General features: G+C 40.6%; 2 protein-coding genes across 4 annotated transcripts in view; both read right to left on the reverse strand.

The window, feature by feature from the left end:
• The window catches only part of ARSB (arylsulfatase B), a 166,611-nt gene extending 162,710 nt beyond the window's left edge, over window positions 1-3,901 (reverse strand). Inside the window, exons 1-2 of the mRNA XM_069595377.1 lie at window positions 3,817-3,901; window positions 2,961-3,562 (exon numbers count right to left, since the gene is read on the reverse strand). Of these exons, the coding sequence (XP_069451478.1) occupies window positions 2,961-3,266 (306 nt within the window). The 5' untranslated portion in view covers window positions 3,267-3,562; window positions 3,817-3,901. The remainder of the gene's footprint in view (window positions 1-2,960; window positions 3,563-3,816) is intronic.
• Window positions 3,902-13,570: 9,669 nt separating this feature from the next.
• The window catches only part of DMGDH (dimethylglycine dehydrogenase), a 71,673-nt gene continuing 63,553 nt past the window's right edge, over window positions 13,571-21,690 (reverse strand). For 2 of the 3 annotated variants that reach the window (XM_069595374.1, XM_069595376.1), the window contains 2 exons: window positions 19,596-19,730; window positions 13,571-13,997 (listed from right to left, as the gene is read on the reverse strand). In XM_069595374.1, coding sequence (XP_069451475.1) covers window positions 13,782-13,997; window positions 19,596-19,730 — 351 coding nt within the window. In that variant the 3' untranslated portion in view covers window positions 13,571-13,781. Of the gene's footprint in view, window positions 13,998-19,348; window positions 19,516-19,595; window positions 19,731-21,690 lie in introns of those variants that run through there. The other variant, XM_069595375.1, reaches the window with a different exon arrangement.

Raw genomic sequence — 21,690 nt, forward strand, 5'->3', positions numbered from 1 at the left:
ATTGCCTTTCTTCGGGATTGGAATGAAAACTGATCTTTTCCAGTCCTGTGGCCACTGCCTAGTTTTCCAAATTTGCTGGCATACTGAGTGCAGCACTTTCACAGCATCATCTTTTAGGATCTGAAATAGCTCAACTGGAATTCCATCACCTCCACTAGCTTTGTTTGTAGTGATGCTTCCTTAGCCCCACTTGACATCAGTGTCTGGTTCTAGGTGAATGATCACACCATTGTGGTTATCTGGGTCATGAAGATCTTTTTTGTACAGTTCTTCTGTGTATTCTTGCCACCTCTTCTTAATATCTTCTCCTTCTGTTAGGTCCATACCATTTCTGTCCTTATTGAGCCCATTTTTGCATGAAATGTTCCCTTGGCATCTCTAATTTTCTTGAAGAGATCTCTAGTCTTTCCCTTTCTATTGTTTTCCTCTATTTCTTTGCATTGATTGCTGAGGAAGGCTTTCTTATCTCTCCTTGCTATTCTTTGGAACTCTGCATTCAGATGCTTATATCTTTCCTTTTCTCCTTTGCTTTTCACTTCTCTTCTATTCACAGCTTTTGCCGTTTTGCCATTTTGCATTTCTTTTTCTTGGGGATGGTCTTGATCCATGTGTCCTGTACAATGTCACGAACCTCTGTCCATAGATCATCAGGCACTCTGTCCATTGGATCTAGTCCCTTAAATGTATTTCTCACTTCCACTGTATAATCATAAAGGATTTGATTTAGGTCATACGTGAATGGTCTAGTGGTTTTCACCACTTTCTTCAATTTAAGTCTGAATTTGGCAATAAGGAGTTCATGATCTGAGCCACAGTCAGCTCCCCGGCTTGTTTTTGCTGACTGTATAGAGCTTCTCCATCTTTGGCTAAAACCACCATGATATTGTAAAGTAATTAGCCTCCAATTAAAATAAATAATTTTTAAAAAAGAAGATGCTTACTAACCCAAGCTAATTTCTAATTGAGTCTCTTGAAGTCAGAATAAAACAGGGGAGAAAAGTCAAGCAAAATGTTTGGGGAGGCTAGTTGCTGCAGTGAGTGGTCTCTAAACTCTTTTGGGGTAAGCAGCCTTTACCCTTCTTTCACTTCTTAACCTCCGGGTAGTCTAAACACTCAAATTTGTTTTCCCCCCAAAGATAAAATGTTGGTAACTGATCAGGGAGAATGCTCAGGGGAAAAAGCAGTCAGTTACATGAACAAATTTTTAAAGTGTGGTATTTGATTTCCTGTTCATGACTGTTGGAAGGGAGGAAGTTGGAGAAATAAATGGCCCTCCCATTCTTCTGCAATTTGAGTTCAGTTTTCTTAGTTCAGATCAAATGTAGAACCATTTGGGCAGATTTTGTCTTTCCTTGGTTCCCCTCTTTACTCAGATGCACCTTACTCCTACAAAGGGTCCAGAGTGAGATCTGCATTAGAGCCGAGATTCCTGAGTCCACGTAGCAGCCAGTCAGAGCTGTGGAAAGTACTTAGGGCTGATGGTGAAGGGAACCATCCTTTACCTCCACTGCGAACCTTGAGTTGCATTTCAGTCTTATCTTTTCTGTTTCTAAAAGTCTCAGACCACTATGCAAATCTTTACCGCAAGTGAACCCTTCCCTTCCCTTCCCTTATCTCAGGAGGCTAGAGTTGATCTGAAAGGCTACATGAACACAGATTTGGAAGGGCAAGGTTCAAGCACATCCCTGTAACTCACAGTAAGGGGCTGTTGAATAAATAGTACATATGGAGGTATGCTTGTGTTCTCAAGCAGTACCTGTTTATTGTATTTTTCATAGTCATAATCACAAAACATCAATCTTATTCAGGTTAAGAAAAAAATCCAATTTTAGAGGCCTGAGATGACTAGCGGATACAAGGCATACAACGCTTTTTACCACTTTCTAGCTATGTGATTCTGCCAACTAAGGACTGGCACTTGCCATTTGTCTCTACAAGGGTTGGGTCACAAGCCACTACAGCTGCTGACCTTCAGTACCCCCTGAGGGGAGTTCAGGGTTGAGATTAGCAATAAGGCAGTCTGTGCTCTGGGAAAAATTGGCATTGCAGGTCTTCAGAGAGTTAGATATTTTCAGGAGAAGATTTTATCAGCCCAAGTCTTAAATCTCCTCATATCCAGAAAAGTACTAAAGTCATTAACTCATGACTAGCAGCAAGCCTCTGCAAAAACGTGTCCTTGACTGCACACACACCACCCCAGCCTTCACTAAAATTATATGTAACGCTGACCTTCCCCTACCTCTATGGAGAAGTGTCTCAGAGGTATTCAAAATGCTGTCTGGGGCTTCCCTAGTGGCTCAGACAGTGAAGAATCTGCCTGCAGGAGACCCGGGTTGATCCCTGATGGGGAACGTCATCAGCCCAAAAAATATCAATCTGGTTTTCATTCCAGGGCCCTGGAAACCTTTGGTAGGGCAGTCCTAACCTGGGACCGCTGGGTTCGCAGGGAAACAAAACCCGCCCCACTGCGGACTCTTCCTGCCTGTTAACGCGCCCCCCCGCCCGCCTCCCCGCCTCCCCGCACCCCAGCTTTCCTGGTTCCCCATCTCCCCCTGCTCCGTTCCTGGGGGCCCCTCCCTTCTCTCTCCATCCTCCCAGTTTAAGGCCGCTAGGCAGAGTCCACTCGGGTCTTCTGCCTACTGACTCGCAATGCCCCGCAGCTGGCATTGCCCAGAAGCCGCTTCCCGGGACCTTCTGAAAACCGAAGGCAGAAAACCCCCCGGGAGCGGTGGGGCGCGGAAGGACGCGGTGGGGGGGTGGGGCGCGCCCTGGAGCGGGGCATGCGCAGAGACCTCCGCGGGCTGCGGGCCTGGGAGGAGCGAGCGCGGCGCCGCGCGTGAGAGGAGCCGCCCCTTCGCGAGTCAGGCCCGGGACGCAGCCGGCCGTGCTGGCTCTCTCGGGGCCCAGGGCCCACTTCTGAGAGGCTCGCGGGCCGGGCGGGCGCCGGGGGCGCTGCGTACCTGGTAGCGGCCGGTGAGCAGCTGGCTCCGCGAGGGCGTGCACAGCGGCTGCGTGTAGTAGTTGTCCAGCAGCACCCCGCCAGCCGCCAGCGCGTCCAGGCGCGGCGTGCGGATGGCCGAGCCGTGGAAGCCCACGTCGTTCCAGCCCAGGTCGTCCGCCAACACGAAGACGAGGTGGGGCGGCCGGCCGGCTCCGGCGCCCGCGCCCGGCGGCAGCGGCAGCAGCAGCAGCAGCCCCAGCGGAAGGATGGCGAGGAGAAGCGGCCCGGGGCCTCGCGGCGGGCTCGCGGCGCCGCGCGCGCCCATCCTGCGCCGCCCGCGGTGCCGGCGTTTGTGGCGGCGCCGCCGGCCCCAGGCACGGCTTATAGAAGCAGGAACTGGGCGGCCCGGGCCCGCCCCGCCCCGGCTCGGGACTTCACCCGCAGCTGGCCGCGGGCAGGGGAGACCCGCGCCCGCCGACTCCGACGCGGGCGGGTGGGGAGGAGTCAGCCTGGAAGAAGCCGGGCAGTGCTTGCTGCCGTGCTCCGTGGCAACTCCGTGGGTGCTGGAAAGCAGCCAAGACTTCTTATCTTTCCACGAAAGAACTATGCCTCGTGGCACCCCTGAAAGAGAGCAGATCTGTTCTTGTTACTAATTCTTCACAGCTTACAAAGCATTTTTCACATCCCTCATTTCTTTACGTCTTGAAACAACCCTGGCTGCCAGGAATCGCAATTACTGCCTACCCCCCCCCCATAAATAAACAATAAACAAGCTTGTAGTTGGCTGAGCCTAACTCAAACTCAGTTCTGACTCCAGATCTTGAGCTATGATGTTTTAAAGGTCGTGACTTATTTCTAGCAGAATTATTTCTGACCAAAGAACCCGGTGTCGTGCAGGTGGGAGAACGATGAAGAGACAAGAGGTCTGGATGTTTCCGATTCATTTAAGAATAGCGCAGGCCTGTGAAGCCACTTCCTCCCCACCAGCAAAAAAAAAAAAAAAAAAGTCAAATACACACTCCGACTGCACGGGGCCCTTTTACAGATGCAGTTGTACTTAGGCTACACTGGGCGTTGATTGAGGTGCTGTTTGGACGCTGAGCATCTCATTAACCTGTCTGGTTCATGCTCCCTTTAAGAGCTGTTCTTTGAGCTTTAAACGCTCAGTCGTGTCTGGCTCTGTGCGACCCCACGGACTGCAGCCCGCCAGCCTCCTCTTGTCAATGGGATTCTCCAGGCAAGAATACTGGAGTGGGTTGCCATGCCCTGCTCTAGGGGATCTTCCCAACCCAGGGATGGAATCCAGGTCTCCCGCATTGCAGGCAGATTCTTTACCGTCTGAGCCACCAGCTGGCTCCCCCACAATCAAGTAGTGAACCAAAGAAATAAAATATCTAATTTGCCTTAAATAATCTGTGGATGGAAGGAAAGATTCCTTTAGCCACGTGCTCACTGAATGGGGAAGTTAGCCTTATGACCAGTATATTCCCATTGCCATCAAGATTCAGCCTACTCTGTGTCTGGAGACAGACAAGAACTGTTAACAGTTGTTTGCAAAGACATTTTGCACAGCATCCTTGCAAGTTATCTGCATCTGATTCCATGGGAATCATTTTACAACTTCATAGGTTGTAGGTAACCTACAGGTTGTAGATAACCAGCCAGCTATAGGCGATGAAAACTAATTGCGTGTGTTAGTTGTTCCGTCCTGTCTGTTTCTTTGCCACCGCATAGCCTGCCAAGCTCCTTGGTCCATGGAATTCTCCAGGCAAGAATACTGAGAGTGGGTTGCCATTTCCTTCTCCAGAGAATCTTCCAGACCAGGGATTGAACCAGAGTCTCCTGCATTGCAGGGAGATTCTTTACCATCTGAGCCACCAGGTTTATACACATGCAAATGAATTCTATTCAGTGGAGCGGCACCCTCACCGCCAACGCCGCAGAAAGAGGTTTTGCCTCCACTGACACAGGTCATTTTCCTGATCTGTTCCTTGGATTGTCCTTTGAACTGGTATTAACACTTCACCAGTTTTCTCATTTGTATTCATTTTTATATATGCATAAGGGTCATGATTTTATCTTTTTCAAAAAATAATTATACTTTAGCACATTTTAGACTATTTCCCTCTTACATACATAGAATTTTTTTTTTCTTTGCAGATGTAGATTAGTTTTCGCTACATCCACTTTTCATCTCTGGTGGAATAAAAAAATTGACAGGAAAAAATTTTAATTTTCCATTAAAGTAATTTTTAAAATCATTAAAATTTTTATTTCACTGATAAATTATTTTAGGTAAAATTCTTTGCCATGGATATTTCAATGCTTAAATAACAATGCAAATTTCTATTGATTTTCCTAGTTTCTATTCACAGGGCATAAAGTAATAATATCGATGACATTTTCTTTTTTCTACAGGAAGTGATTGACTAAGAAGTATGAGAGTTGCAAAAAGTGCATTTTTCTTTATACCAAAGACAATAATTTTGAAGAGTTGCTTGAGTCTTGTTATGTAAAGGCTTGACAATTTCATTTAAAGACCCTGTAAGAAACCTTAAAGGACTGAGAATTCTCCACAGTGGCCTTGCATGTCCCTCTCCCCATAACTGTTCCTGCCTACCCTACCTGATAGAAATCAAATTGCCTAAACAGTGGCCGCTAATCTGCAGAACAATTCTTGCTTTGACCAACTGCTCTAGAAACTACTTAACTTGCACTGAGCCTTCCCAGGTCCTGATGGGAACAAGCTTATGTTAATATTGCTCTGGAAATGTGCACCTGAGTTAATGAAAAAGAGTTAATTTTCATCTGTATATTGAACACCTGTGATGTACAGTACTGGCTAGTTTTTATAAATTTTCTTGGTTGGAGTTAGTCTGTTGTTTCCTAATGATTAGACTCAGGTTATGGGTTTGTGCAGAAATATTGCAGAAAATGATGTTTCATTCTTGATGCTTCTTACTAAGAAGCACATGCTGAGTTGCTTTATTATTTGAGAACTTTGTTAAGGTGGCCATTTCTTCACTGTAAAGTTACTATTTTCCCCTTTGTAATTAGTAATTATTTGGGGGGCAATACTTTGAGAATATGTATATATTCTGTCATTCCTAAAACATTTGTTTATTAGTTTTAGCACCCCTGATGCTTCTTACTCCAATTAACATTAGGATGGTTGCCTATTGGTGATTTTCTAATTCCATCATTCTTTCTGTAATTACCAGTTGTCTTTCTACTATAAGGAAGAACTTAATGTTCTCCCCATTTATTTATTTATATCACTATGAACTCATAGATTCTTATTTTAGTCAGTATGCTATTAACACTTTAATTATTTCAGTGCTCAGATTTCTTCTGATTTGGCCAGTGGGTATCCCTTCAATCTGCCCCCAGTGTCCTTTCAGCATGTCCTCTTTAATCCTTGAAAGTGAAAGTGAACGTGAAGTCGCTCAGTCGTGTCCGACTCTTTGCGACCCCAGGGACTGTAGCCTACCAGGCTCCTCTGTCCATGGGATTTTCCAGGCAAGAGTACTGGAGTGGATTGCCATTTCCTTCTCCAAGGGATCTTCCCAACCCAGGGATTGAACCCAGGTCTCCTGCATTGTAGACAGACGCTTTACCGTCTGAGCCACCAGGGAAGTCCTACTCAATCCTTGAGTACTCCCTTCCTTTTTGGTACAAGATATTCTAGATTTATCTTGTATTCTTCCTTCCCCAACCCTGGAGTCATCCACTTCTCCAAGGAACCCTGATGCCTCTTAATGGAGGATGGCTTCTGGAAGGGCTTCCTTGATGGTTCAGCAAGTAAAGAATCGCCGGCAATGCAGTCATGGGCAGGAGACATGGGAAATGTGGTTTTGATCCCTGGGTCAGGAAGATCCCCTGGCGAAGGCAAATGGCAACCCACTCCAGTATTCCTACCTGAAAAAAAAAAAAGAAATCCCAAGATCTGTGCTGTAGGTGTACTCATTGTTACCCACTGCTTGTAGGACCTCTCACTAAAGATAGAAGCCAGATATATGTGTACACATATACACACACCTTAAGTATGAGTTCATAGTGAATACCTCCAATTCTATTTTCCCCGTTTCCATATGTATATGGGTTGCATTAATTTTCACTATCACCAGTCATTAAAAAAAAACACTATACTTTTAACTTTAGCCAATCTAATAAGAAAAATGGTTCCTCAGTATAGTTTGTGTTTGTCTTTGTATTTCTCTTATGATGAGTAAGGTTGAAAATCTTTTCTTATGTTGAAGGGACATTTTTACATTATTTTTGTGAACTGTCCATGTCAGTTCCAATTGGGTTTTTGGTCATTTCCCCGTCATTTTAAAGAGTTCTTTATTAGATATATTACCTCTGTGATTGACATCACCAATATTTTCTCCCAGTTTGTCTGCTGTCAAATATTTTGCTATAGCGTTTTTGACATGCCCAAGTTATTTTTATGCAGACAAATTTATCAATATTTTCCTGTTGTATTGCACCTGGATCTGAGTCATAGTTAGATTTTCCTTACACTAATGTTAAAGTCAAATGCACTCATATTTTTTTCTAGTACTTGTATTCAGTTTTTACATTTAGATCCCTGATCCATTGGCATTTATATTTGTGTACGATGTGAGATAGGGATCTAATTTTATCTTTTTCCAAATGGTTACTTAGTTTTCCCACCACTGTTCATAAAAAGAATAGAGAAGTCCACCATTGTTCCAGTGATATGAGATGCAAACTTTATTACATGCTTAATTTCCATATGGACTTCCCTGATAGCTCAGTTGGTAAAGAATCCACCTGCAATGCAAGAGACCCCGGTTCGATTCCTGGGTTGGGAAGATCCCCTGGAGAAGGCGTAGGCTACCCAGTCCAGTATTTTGGGGCTCCCCTTGTGGCTCAGCTGGTAAAGAATCCACCTTATGTGTGGGTCTGTTTCTGGGCTTTCTATTCCTCTGTCCTACCTGTTGACTCATGAACTCAATACCTCACGTATTCAGTTATAGAGGCTTCACAATATGTTTTAATGAGTGATGGGGACTGACTCCTCAGAGCTTTTAATTTTTAATATTTTTCTGACTCTTCCTGCATGTTTTACATAAACTTTAAATCAACCTGTTTGTTGCTATTTTATTGGAATTGCATTAAATTTATAAATTAAGAACAGCTTAAGTCTTTATATGAAATTGCCTATCTAAAATAAGAGGTTATCTTTCATTTATTAAGGTCTACATTTGTGTCTTTTAGAAGTGTTTTAAAATTTTGCTCATACTGACTTTGTACTTTTTTTGTTAAATTTATGCGTAAGTATTTTATCTTCTCTGTTGCTACTGAAATGGGGCTTTCTTTAACTTTTCCTCTATCTTTTAACTTGTTGTTATTTGTGGACATGAAGGCTACTGACTTCTATATGGTAATTTATATTCTGCCAAATAATTATTTTTATTGTTTGAGTTAATCTAATCATTGATCTTTTTAGGGGTTCCCCACTACATAAGCACATAAAATAATATAGATAAAAAACATTCCAATCAGTTTGAAAATGCAAAAATTAGGACTGAAAGAAAGGCTGCTCCCAACTCACAAATAGGTATTAAAGTTAATTGTTTGGTAGATGAGGTGCTTGGAACTTGGTATATATTTTTTACATAGAAAAGATATTAGAGACACCTGATTTACATTCTAACCCATACAAAACCTATTTAGCCCATACTTTAAAATCTTTTAACTCCTAAAGTCAGTAAGAAAAAGATCAACATCCATTTTTAAATAGGCAAAATATAGGAACCTAATAGTTTACAGAAAAGGAAATGTAAGTGGTTATTAAACATATGAATATATGTTTAACCTCACTCAAAGGAGAAATACAAATTGAAATTTCAAGAGTATACCACTGATACTAGTGAGAACTTAACATTTTGGGTAAAACAAGCCCTCATATATGAATCACAGAAGTGAAATTTGGCATAACCCCTATGGGGAACGATTTTGTGTATCTATCAAAATGTACATACACTTTAATCCCAGTTGTAGGAATTTATCCTCCAGATACACTCTATGTGAGAAATATCATATGCATTAAGATATTCATTTTGGCCTTATTTTTATTAGAAAAAGGTAAATAGCTGGGCTTGGTCAAAATAATTATGAGACACTAAGCTATGGTTTAAAAGGATAATATGGGGTAATCTCCAAGATATACTGTTACTTTAAGTTTGGCAAAGAACATTATGCTTGGTATGTTTTAATTTGCTTAAAATTACATGTATGGTTGGATAGCATCACCAATTCAATCGACATGAGCTTAGGCAAACCCTGGGGGATGGTGAACGACAGGGAAGCCTGGCATGCTGCAGTCCATTTGGTCACGAAAAGTTGGACATGACTCGGTGACTGAACGACAACAAAATTACGTGTATACGTGTGTGTACACACACACATATATTCATATATTGAAAGAGATAAATGTTTACATACTTATAGAGAATCTCATAAAGAATTTAGAAGCAATGATAACATTGGTTGTCTCTTGACAGGCGGTTGACCCTGGACAGGGAGAGGAGGAAAACTAACTTTCACAATATATCCTTCACATCGAAATTTTAAACTCTGAGCATGTATTATCTGTTCCTAGTAATATTATTATTAACAATTTGGTAGTAACATAATTTATATTTAAACAAAAAGTAAAATGCATTTTAAGTTAGGACAGAGTACCAAGAATAAACATGCCCCATGAACAGGGCTGTAAAGCCCACGGGCCATGCACTGAGGAAATCACGTAGATGCTTTTGCTGCACTTCCTTATTTCTCTGGTTTGCAGAGTCTTGGGTTCTTGTCATAGTTCTAATGGGCTAAACGCTGTGCTCAGAAGTCATGAAGTCTCTGTTCAATGCTTGTCTCAACCTGTTTGGTGTCAGCGCCTCTGAATATGATAAGTATTGTGTCCCAAGGCTGAACAGTTTTAAACATGTTTCTCTAAAGGTTTAACCGTTGCGGTAGAGATAAGAATGGCAAGAGGCCTTTCTTCAGAGAGAAAACTTGAAGTTGACTAACCAAGTGTGGTAAATTGTGGTCGGTGTTACTCATTGCCCATTACTATCTTGAATAGTCCAGAAGGAGATAGACTTGAACATCAGGAAGAATGGACAAACTTGGTCATTCTAAACATTTAGCTATTAAACTATTTTCAAAATATACTTAGTTTTGAAAATTGATTTGGGATGGGATTTATTTCTACCATATCTAAGTGACGGGGTCAAGTGAAGTGAAAGTCGCTCAGTCATGTCTGACTTTTTGTGACCGCGTGGACCCCATGGACTGTACAGGCCAGAAGACTGGAGTGGGTAGCCTTTCCCTTCTTCAGGGGATCTTCCCAACCCAGGGATCAAACCCAGGTCTCCCACATTGCGAGCGGATTCTTTACCAACTGAGCCACAAGGGAAGCAGAGAGGGTCAGAGTCTTCTTAAAAGCTTATAAGGTCCTATTTTAAACTTGGAGATGAGTTTAAGTTGCCAGTAGTTACATGCATCAGTTATATGCATTAACTGCCATCAGTGCTAACTACTGTCAAGGCATTAAGAATCATCAAGCTTACAAGCATGTAAGAAGGTAATTCTAAGAAGTATCTTCCATTTATTGTTGATTTTGTTTTGTGTGTTAGTGTAAGTATGCGTATTGAGAAGAAGAGGATCAGTTTTTTTAAAAGAGGAGATAATTCATTTATCTCTGAAAACTCTCCCAGTGTCTGAAGTTGAGAATTTGATTAAAAACTGCTATGGCCAACTCAAATTGAAACTCCTTTGACCTCCTTATCCTGCTTGTTGCTTATCGCCTCCTCAAAGCCAACTAGATGAGAGTAGAGAGTGGAAAATAGTACCATTCATATAAAAAGATTTTGACATAGCGTTTTTTGTGTGCTTAAGACAGTGCACAAAAGTGTACATAGGTCAATGAACTCTCACAAAGTGGACAGACTCAAGTAACCACCTCTCTGGTCAAGAAACAGGATGTTACGGACATGGATATACCTTTTCTATGGTTCCAGCTCCCACTAGCAGCTCCGACCTGTATGAGTCATAGTGTCAGCTTAGCAGCTGGCATCTCTCACTGATTTTCCATGTTAAGTTCCCTCCTTTGAACTACCTGGCAAGATAATCACATAGTGAGGCCACATGGAAACAAGTGCCCTGTCACCCCACAGTGTTGCCATTGGCCTTAGATAGGTGCCAGACATGAGAGAAGAAGCCAGCCCGGATGACCATATTTTAGTGATTCTCTCCCTCTTTTACATTATACGACTATTTTTAGTAATAATAATGAATAGTGAAAGTGAAGTCACTCAGTCGTGTCCAACTCTTTGCGACACCATGGACTGTAGCCTACCAGGCTCCTCCGTCCATGGGATTTTCCAGGCAAGAGTACTGGAATGGGTTGCCATTTACTTCTCCAGGAGATCTTCTTGACCCAGGCATTGAACCCGGGTCTCCTGCATTATAGGCAGACACTTTACTGTCTGAGCCACCAGGGAAATCCCATACAACTATTTTTAATAATAATGAAATGAATAATAACTACCAGGAAAAAAATACACAGGATAAAAAAACTCTATTAAACTTTGAATATATAGTCAGGCCAGTAATAAGAAAACTAGAAATAAATGTTATAGTATAAAAAAGAAATTAATATTTTTAAACTATATTAGTTTTGAAAAAGGAGAATATTTATACTCACAATTTGGTCTGCTTCTTGTGAATAATAAACCTTTTCTTTTTTAAGCTTTGTAGTGATTTCACTGAATTTTTTTCTTCTTCACATATTAATGTTTACCAGGCAGTATACCCAGATTTGTCTGGTTATCTTTGCAAAGTTTATTGAAGAATATTTTTTAAGCCTTTAATTTTCTTTTACATGAGCAACAGATGTACAAGTTTGGCAGAAATTCATAAAACTCTTTCACAACAAACTCCAGGAATTGAAATACTGTCTTTGGGAACATTTATAGTGGCTTTCAAACATGTTTGTGTTTAAAAGTTTCCACTAAAATATCTTCATCAGAAAATTCATCATACATTTACATTACATACAGTAAACATTTCTAAAGTTTTTCTTCATCTGCTAAAAATTAGAGAAAATGGCTGACAACAAACTTTAACATTGTTCAATCTGTTGATTTAGAGCAAGTGCCCAATTTTTGGTGGAAAAGGTGAAGACATTCAAATACTTCTTTACTGATTTCTTCTAGCAATGTAAGATCAGAATCTTTCGATGTTTCTCCTGGCATTCTTTGAAATTTGAATTTTATTTTTTTTTAAATGACCATTTTTTAAAATTTTGTTTTTGCATAGTCAGTTGCCTTCTCCTTCCGGGTACTGTTCCTTTGATTAGAGTCTGATATCATAATATTTTATGTAAATAATTTTCCAGTAATTCGTCACTGAAAAGTTACAACTTAGGTAACTATTAAATTGTACTACTAATGCAGTTTTATGTTTTTTCAATTGTTTCATTAGTTCTAACACAAAAAGCAATTAGGCTACAGAAAGGCAAAGAATGAGAAATACCTATACCTATATCAGAGCTGAGAGAAAGGGTCTGGATGATACGCTTGATAATTAGAAAATATGTGTTTTCAAAGGGATTTTCTTCATTTCTTATATAAGAGGAGATACCAAAGATAAATGAATAGCATGTTGAAGAGTTCTAATACATGACTACTTTTATAAAAATTTACATGTAAATTTGGCACATTTAAAAAACTTACAAGTTAAGAAATTATTTTAAAATCTAACTACAGTATCTTATCATGCTTCACATTCAGCTTTCTTTAATACGCATGTATTGAACTTTTCCTAGGAGGTAAATGTGTGCACAGAACAAATGATAAATGGCAAACGACAATTTTTTGAGATGTTTTATTTATTCAACTAAATGCAAATAATTTCAAGAGGTGTATCAAATAGTTATTTCTAAATGGCTTTTTTTTTCTTGCTGTACACAGTGGTAAGGGCAATCCTGTCAGCTCTTAAGCTCTTATTTGACCTGCTTTGTCAACAGTTTGTGAAATGGTATCCAGAACAGCACAATGTAATGTCAACCTGCATTAATTCTTTCCCAAAGAGAGGTGTTCAGTATTCAAGGTGTGTTTGTCCTGGCACAATCTATTTATTTTTCAGCTTCATTTCAGAAGGTTTATAAGTACCACTTCCTTTGGAAGACTCTGTTCTTTTTTGCAATTTATCTTCTAAAACAACCTTTGAAAGGACAGTAATGATGTCCCATAAAACTGCCTTCAGGGAAGTCATTAAGAAAGTAAATATTTCAAGGAACTGAATAAAAATGTTACACATACCAATATTAAATTTTACTGTTTTCTTCCTAGGCATGTTATGAAAAATTAAAATGACACCTCATTCAAGGAGTATTTCTCAATGAAGTAAATCCATCAATACTGCATTTGTTTTTATGTAAAGTGTAATTTGTTTTCAGCTAACAAGAACCATATGCAAATGTTTCTAAAAATAGAGAATGTTTTCTATATTATATATATATATATATTTCTATATTATATATATCACTTAAATGTTTTGCTAATGGAGTTTCATAAACAACAATATAGGATAACAAAAACATTGATTTCAAGTATCTTTATTTGAAACAATGTAAATCATTCATCCATTATTCTATCTTCCTTAGAAAACAAGAGTAAGGTTTTAGAATTCTTAATCTAGATTTTGATGATTTTGAAATAAATCTTTGGTTTTCCCATTCCCTAGGCAATCAGTTATAATTCTGAGTACAAGTATATTGCAACCATAATACATTTGCCTCTTCAAAGTCTTTTCAAATTTTGTCCTTTCCACCTTTTTTTTGAAGCCGGCTTCTGGTTGGTTCTGTTAGTACCAAGGGTTCTTGTATGACAACTGCAGGGTAATTTTTGCCCAATAGTTCAACTTCAACTTGTTGTCCCACTTTACTGAGCTCTACAGGAACATACGCGAAAGCCAGACTCTTCTGGATGCGGTAACTATAGCTCCCGGAGGTCGTGTTGCCAACCACCTGAAAAACAAGGCCCCACCACCCTCGGCATCTTGCTCACAGCTAGGACGAGACGGGTGGAGGGCATCACCGACTCGATGAACTTGGGTTTGGGTGGACTCCGGGAGTTGGTGATGGACAGGGAGGCCTGGCGTGCTGCGGCTCATGGGGTCGCAAAGAGTCAGACACCACTGAGCGACTGAACTGAACTGTGTGCTTCCTCTTTAGATGAAAACTCTCAAAAGATATGTTCACCTTACAAAGTTTTATGATATGCTGTCTGTGAGGATAATACCAGGAGGAAAAACTTCACTTTTTTTAGCAGATTAATGAAAGTTTAAAATTATGAAAAACACTTCTCAGAATATATATCTATTTATTTTGCTCAGTTTCATGCCAAGTGATTTGATAGGAAGAATGACATATTTCCATTTTAAAATTCAAAAAATTCTCTTCCATCGGACTAGCATGGCAGTAATAGATAAAAAGGAGGAAAACCTAAAAATCCTAAAGCAAACCTAGCCAGCTGTTCCTGTTAGCATTTAGAAAATGACCTGTCAGAAGAGTGCTGAATTAAACTGTTAGTATTTCAACAGTCAACGTAAAGTGAATCTTCCATATAAATATTGCTGTTGTTGTGCTTAGTTGCTCAGTCATGTGTGACTCTTGGAGATCCCATGGACTGTAGCTCACCAGCCCCCTCTGTCCATGGGGAGCCTCCAGGCAAGAATGCCAGCATGGGTTGCCATGCCCTTCTTCAGGGGATCTTCCCAACCCAGGGATTGAACCCAGGTCTCCCACCTTACAGATGGATTCTTTACCAGCTGAGCTACCGGGGAAGCCCGTATGAATATATAGAGCATTTAATAATTCCTGATAACTGCTAGGCACTTAAATAAATGTTAACTTTATCTTCTTTAGCTCTAGATGCAAGAAAAAGAGTCAAATGCCAAAAAAATTACAATACAGATTTAAATGCCACATATCTTAAAAGTAAGAAAGCAAAAGCAAAATATGATATATAGCCCAATTCAAAACGGCTTCTCCTGGCTACACAATGTCTCACTAACCCTTACAGCCTCGCTGCCTAGCACAGTGGTTGTGTATAGCTCGTGCTTGAAAACATCCATGAGCAAGAAGCAGCCTGGTGATGTTTTAGCTGCCTCAGCAAAGGGCCCACAACAGGCAACAGTCATGTCCCAGCATTTCTAGTCTTTTAGATGCGCACACATTTATGACATTAAATACAGGCTCCTATCTCTGCAGCCCCAGTTTTTAATTATCTCATTGAAACCCCAAATCAGAAGCTCTCCATATAATTTCTGAACTTATTATGGTGATTTATAAAGTGAATGCATTCATTAGTAAAAAGCTTCTCTCTGGTAGATTATTAGCTGCTAAGGTATTTCTGAAATAACACACATGTTTCAAAATGGTTTTTCTACTCTAGATAAGAGCTCCATGATATAAAGCTGGGATTTGGGTCAAGGTAGTTGGAGTTCTAACCATTGCTTTTTAAAAGATACTGATCACTTGGCTTCACTTCCAAATCTCTAAAACAGAGATCTGCGTTTGGAACTCTGGAAAAGTTAACCTGATTTTCTTGGGCATCTTAAGAAAACAGGAAGAATCCTAAGCGAATCTCTTGGTCAAATTCCCTAACTCACTGGATCAAAAACCTACAATCCCTCTTCAGAGATTGCATGCCCTATTTCCTCAGTTCTCCCCATCTCTTAAAATCCACCAATAATTCATCTGGCAGTTATTTCTGCATTAGTAACTTAAATAGCATGTTTATTTTGTGAATGCTATTCTTAAAATATTTATTGAATGTGTCACCTTCTGTTTGATTACTTTTATTTCTCCCTTAATTTCTCTCTAATCCAGGAATTGGTAGCTCAGAGTATTTTAGAACTCTGGTCTTTCCTTTGATCTTAGTACTATGTCTCCAGGGAAAGGTTTTCCCTAGCATAAATTTTATATCATTCAACTTTAACATTTTCCAAATTCAATCAAATTCATTGCTTCATTTTGCTCAGTGAATCATGAGAACAACTTGTCTTCACCCTCTGCGTAATAGAGTCTCATATTCTTTGTGAACTCAAATGTCGGCCTTCTTTTTACCAACGTAAACAAGCTTCATTTATTTTTAGCCTTGTCTCATTCTTTTCTTAATTATTAGACTTAAAGATGCCTGTAACAGACATAGAGAAGAGAACATGGTAAATAGTCTTTGAAAGAGGGAACATAATTTAAATTGGATGATATATTTATTTGGCTATCCCTGTGTGTTTTAGTTTATTAATAATGAAAAAGAAGACTTTCTAAACTTTCCCAACTTCCTTATCAAAAAGTTTTTTTTCAAAACTTATTTCCCAGCAAAGCTGTTTTTTTGTTTTTTGGTTTTTTTTTTTAAACTAATTAAAACCCTTCTCATGCATACTCTTGGAGAAGTATGCAACCCACTCCAGTGTTCTTGCCTGGAGAATTCCAGGCACAGAGGAGCCTGGTGGGCTACCGTCTATGGGGTCACACAGAGTCAGATAAGACTGAAGTGACTTAGCAGCAGCAGCCACAGCACGCATACTCTTATACCTTGATTTTTAAAAATGAAACCTTACTTAAAATCATAATCCATTCCTCCAGCACTGCCATCTCCCAGTGAGACTTAACATTTCCCCAAAGTACTCATCACCCTGTGATGTGCTATTTATTTTATTTAATGTTCATTGTCTGTCTCTCCCTTCCCTAGAATACAAGCTCCACGGGGACAGTGACTGTCTGATTTGCTCACTGCTGCACCCTCGGTACCTAGAATATTGCTGTCACTTAGCAGACATTCAGATTTGTTGAACAAACAAATTAATGATGTTTGCAATGCTAGCAATCAATCCTAGTGCTAGCATTGCAAATATCTACCTGCAAGAATATCATATCAAATACCAAAGGTAGTGTAAGTCCATATAAAGTCAGGAAATAAAAATCAAAAAAAGACTTCATATCATTCTAGAGTATAAAGTAGGTCAAAGAGGGTCACCCCCATGATAAAACGATTTAAGCCTCAAAGAGCAGACATGCTGATATCAGGAAATTTAAGAGAAGTATTCAAAAAATATTTTTGCAAACACTTTTTTGAATTTGCTACAATATTACTTCTGTTTTATGTCTTGTTTTTTTGGCCATGTAGCACGTGGGATCTTAGCTCTCTGACCACGGATCGAACCCACAACCCTTGCCTTGGGAGGCAATGTCTTAACCACCAGGAAAGTCCCTAGTTTCAGATTTGCCCAAGATTTCCACCACCAGGGGAGTCCCTGAGAAATATTGTTAATAACTTAAATTGCAATTGGATTGGCAGCTCTATAAACATGTAATGGAAAGATGAAAAATATAACAAGATAATTTGGTGCACAGAGAGGGCAAAGGAAATAAAATTTAAAAGTAGAACTTGGGTTTCCAGGGTTTTTTTTTTTTTCCCCCAGATTTGTTGTGCTATCATTGACCTATAACATTGTATAAGTTTAAGGTACAGGATTTCAGGTTTTTTAACTTGGGTATGGTCATATTTAAGATGACTAGAAATCTGTCAGTGGATCATGGTCAGTGGTGGGGTTGCATACAGAATGTTACAACATAATCTGTCCTTCATTCCATGGCCAAGTGAAACAGCCAGAAGAAGGATGGGTGTGGACCATATCAGAAGACCAAGAAAGTTGAATGAGAATAGAGTGCAAATGTGGAACAAATTCAAAGATGAGGTGGGGGGTGAAACACAGTGACAAGGGAAAAAGTAATTAGAGGCAGAAAGAACTTTAGACATTATCGCACTCACTGGCTTCATTTTACAGATAAGAACACCGAGACTCAGATAGGCTCATGCAGTTAGCTAATGGCAGAGGGATTTTAAGTGGAAATCATGGGCAAATCTGAAACCAGAAAAAGAACATATTAAGAAAAGAGGACTGAACCAGGGATCTGGAACAGAAAGGGGAAGTGGAGACTGTGAGTTAAGAGTAAGTATGGTACTAACAGAATAGCAAACTCAACACAGTTAAGGCTGAGGCATTTGAGAAAGAGCTCCAGATCTGAGAAAAAATCTACTGGCTTCATAGTATCGACTATGACATCCATCTGTTACTGAGATGTGCAGGACCTGTGTGCATACAACGAAGTGCTTAGGAGAATACAGAGGCCATCCGAGACAGAGAAGGGAGAAAATGGGGGGATTCAACATGGCTTAGAAGAGAGCATAAGCAATTTTAAGTCCAGCGGTACCCAGGTCAGAAATCACCTCTGCCAGCCACATGTCATAGTGTGTGACCTCAAGCAAGCTGCTTAATCTCTCTGAATCCCAAAGCCTCATCTTTAAATGGGAACGATCATACGTATCTGAGAGGGTAGTTATAAAAGTAAATGGAATGACATGAAAATTATCCAGCACAAGAAGGAAATCTGTACATGTTAGCTCCGTGTCAAAGTGACCCCTTACCCAGATGCCATTTCTTTCGTGAACGGAAAGCTGAGATTTGGTCCCACTGGCTCTCCCCACTACCAGTGCTTTTTGTCACTGAACTGATGGGAAAATGGAAACAAATATTAAGTAGGCTGCAATGCGTGAGAAAACACTTTAGCACAGAATCTCTGAATCTGTGCGTGTTGGCCGAGCAGACCCTGCTCCATACAGAACAGCTATTAGGTGAGTCTTAAAGGCCCCTTGGTTGCCACACTGTCTCTGCCTGATAACCCCTGTCTGGTTGTTGTTTTTGTTGTTGTTGTTTGTTGTTTAGTCACTAAGACGTGTCCAACTCATTGCGACCCCATGGACTGTAGCCCACCAGGTTCCTCCGTCCGTGGGATTTCCCAGACAAGAATACTGGATTGGGTTGCTATTTCCTTCTCCAGGGGATCTTCCTGACCCCAGGATCAAACCCCGTCTTCTACATTGCAGCCAGGTTCTTTACACTGTCTGGCAACACCAGGTAAAACACAGCAAAATGCTGAGCCAAAGTGGGTTTTATAACTAGTCATAAAAGAGGGAGGAAGTGAAGTTCTGTTGATAAGTTATCGAACTCTAGATTTACCAGAAGAGAGAATGAAATGCAGCTGCTCCTGCAGAACTGAAAGATTTCCATTTTACTTTCTAAGGTTCTACCCTCCCTTGTCATAAAAATTTTCATTTGAATTTTTTTTTCTGTTAATGTGCTGAGGTCAGAATGGCCTCCTTCTGAAAGATCCCAGAGAAGCTAAGTCAGAACACCAAGTTCTTTATAAACTCTTTCTCTTGTATTCACTGATACGGATGTGGCGAGTCAATAGGCCATTCATTTCACCTCCTAACCTTCTAAATCGTACCTTCCTCACTGACCAGTGTGTTCAGGCCTCACAGTTTATTGTCTTTCATTAAAACATATAGAACATGATGTTTTCCAAAATGGGCAACATTTCACATTTTCCTTTCAGGTAAGTAATCTCTGTCTCTTGACCGTCAGTTCTGAATCCAAGAGTGTCATCTCAACAGTAGATAATACCTAGCAAAAAACTGTAAACAGAAACACAGACAAGGAGTTTCTGCTTCAGAAGAACTGCAGTGGCCCCTTGCTATGGGGCTTCAGCACTCACCTTGCCATCATACCAGACGCTTTCATTTCCCTCCGGATCGACGTCGTCTGTTGCCAAGGTGAGGCAGACCAGTCTCCGTTTCAGCCCCTTGGCTTTAATCTGTTTCAGTGCCTGCTTTCCTATGAAGTCTGCTGGCTGCAGGAATCCAAGATAATGATGATGAATGAATGCTCAGACACTGTGACAAGGTTAGAGATGCAAGCATTTAAATTTGTCTTTGCTATTTTCTCGCCAATTACACATTAAATAAAAATACAGATTGGATCAAACGTCTAGACAAATATTTCTTAGTCCTCGGATGACAGCATCAGCCATGTATTGCTTGAGAATAGGTGAGACTTAAGGGTAATAACTTCTGATAATTGTACCAGAACTACCTAGGCAGAAACACACGAGGCCTGATATTGTGATGGTGGGTTATGAAAGGTACCCTTGCACCCGATGATTCTGGACAGTGGGACTGGTGGGCAGTGCGCAAGGTGTGGCTCAATTTCTACCCCAAATAAGCCTTTCCTAAGAAGGAAATACACTTTTTTGAAATATGATGCTAAAGCAACTCCAAAATGCCTACTTTTCCCCCTTCTTCAGAATAAGTGTTTCTGGAATGTATTAACTCACTGGGTTGCAATGTCAGTTCACGCAGGAAACATATTGAGCTCATACTGTGAGGGGCATCACACTGAGCCCTGGGAGGGCTACAAAATTAGTCAGATACAGACATTCTGATTAAAGAGCTTATTCTCTAATGCTGTGTTTTTCAACCTCCCCCCACCTCCTTTCCCACAACACATGACAGATGACACTCTCATGCCTAGTGCAGTCCCCCGGGCACACTCAGGGCTCTTCCCAATGCAGTGCAAGCAAGTGAGAGGGACAGTGTTATAGGGATGACCTTGAGTCCACTCTCATGCATTAAGAAAAGCAGGAATCATGCAAACTTCAGGAGTTTCGTGTTTACTAGTAACCAACCGTACAAACAGGTGAGCCATGGCTCCGCAGTGGAGACACACAGCTAGTAAAGGAGACACAGCTCTATGTGACAAGAATGCCAAGGACACAGGACAGACGTGAGAAACTAGTCAGAGGCTAAGAGCACTGAGCGTGCAGAGTGAGAAGGCTGACCCAGGTGAGGCGCTGGGAGAAGGCTTGGACACGTAAGTGTCCATCTCTTATCTTAAGGGGGAAAAGAATGTGTGATAGTCAAGTCACATCTCTGAAGACTTAGATTGATAATGTGGAAGACAAAATTCTCTAAACAGTTCTCCTAGACTAACTACTCTCTGAAAGAAAAGGAAGGAAACAATAATTTTTATTTCTTTATGGGTCAAAGAAGAAAGGAAATGCTCTTTCATGCCAAACAGGTCCTCCGCTACCAACGTTTGGGATTTATGCAGCTCTTTCTGCACACAATCATTTAGGATTGGGTGTAATAAGCCCTTCACCTCTCAGTTTCCTTTGTGCCCCAGCTGGTAAAGAATCCTGCAGTGCGGGAGACGTGGGTTCGATCCCTGGGTTGGGAAGATCCCCTGGAGAAGGGAAAGGCTACCAGGATTCTGGTCTGGAGAATTCCATGCACTGCATAGTCCATGGGGTCGCAAAGAGCAATTTTCACTTTCGCTTCACCTCTCAGTGAAGCAGCAGGGGCGGTCCTCACACCCCCTCTGCCTGAGAGCCTCCCAACTCTCTCCTTTACTGACTCAGAACTTCTTAGGACAAGCCCACAATGCAGTATGATTTCTATGGATATTTCAGCTTTACATTACACAAGAAGCTAAAGAAAGCTTCCACTGGCCAAGATTAAAAGAATTATAAAACTGAAGTCCAATTCTTTCCCCTCCACTGTAATCCAGATAGTGAGGACCAACTACAAGCTTTATTATTAAGCCAGATAAAAATTCAAAGACTAGAATCCATGTTATTTAAGTTGGGACAACTGGGGTTAAACAAAGCAACAAACACAGGAAGAGTTTGTTCATCTGAATTCTATGTAGGATAAATTCAGGATAACATAAATCAAAACAAACCAAGTTCATTATAGTTAGAATGTTTGTCTAAATACAGAAAGAATTCTACAACAGGTTTTTTTTTAAATTTT

Source organism: Ovis canadensis, chromosome 7 (genome assembly GCF_042477335.2).
Source record: "Ovis canadensis isolate MfBH-ARS-UI-01 breed Bighorn chromosome 7, ARS-UI_OviCan_v2, whole genome shotgun sequence".
Lineage (NCBI taxonomy): Eukaryota > Metazoa > Chordata > Mammalia > Artiodactyla > Bovidae > Ovis > Ovis canadensis.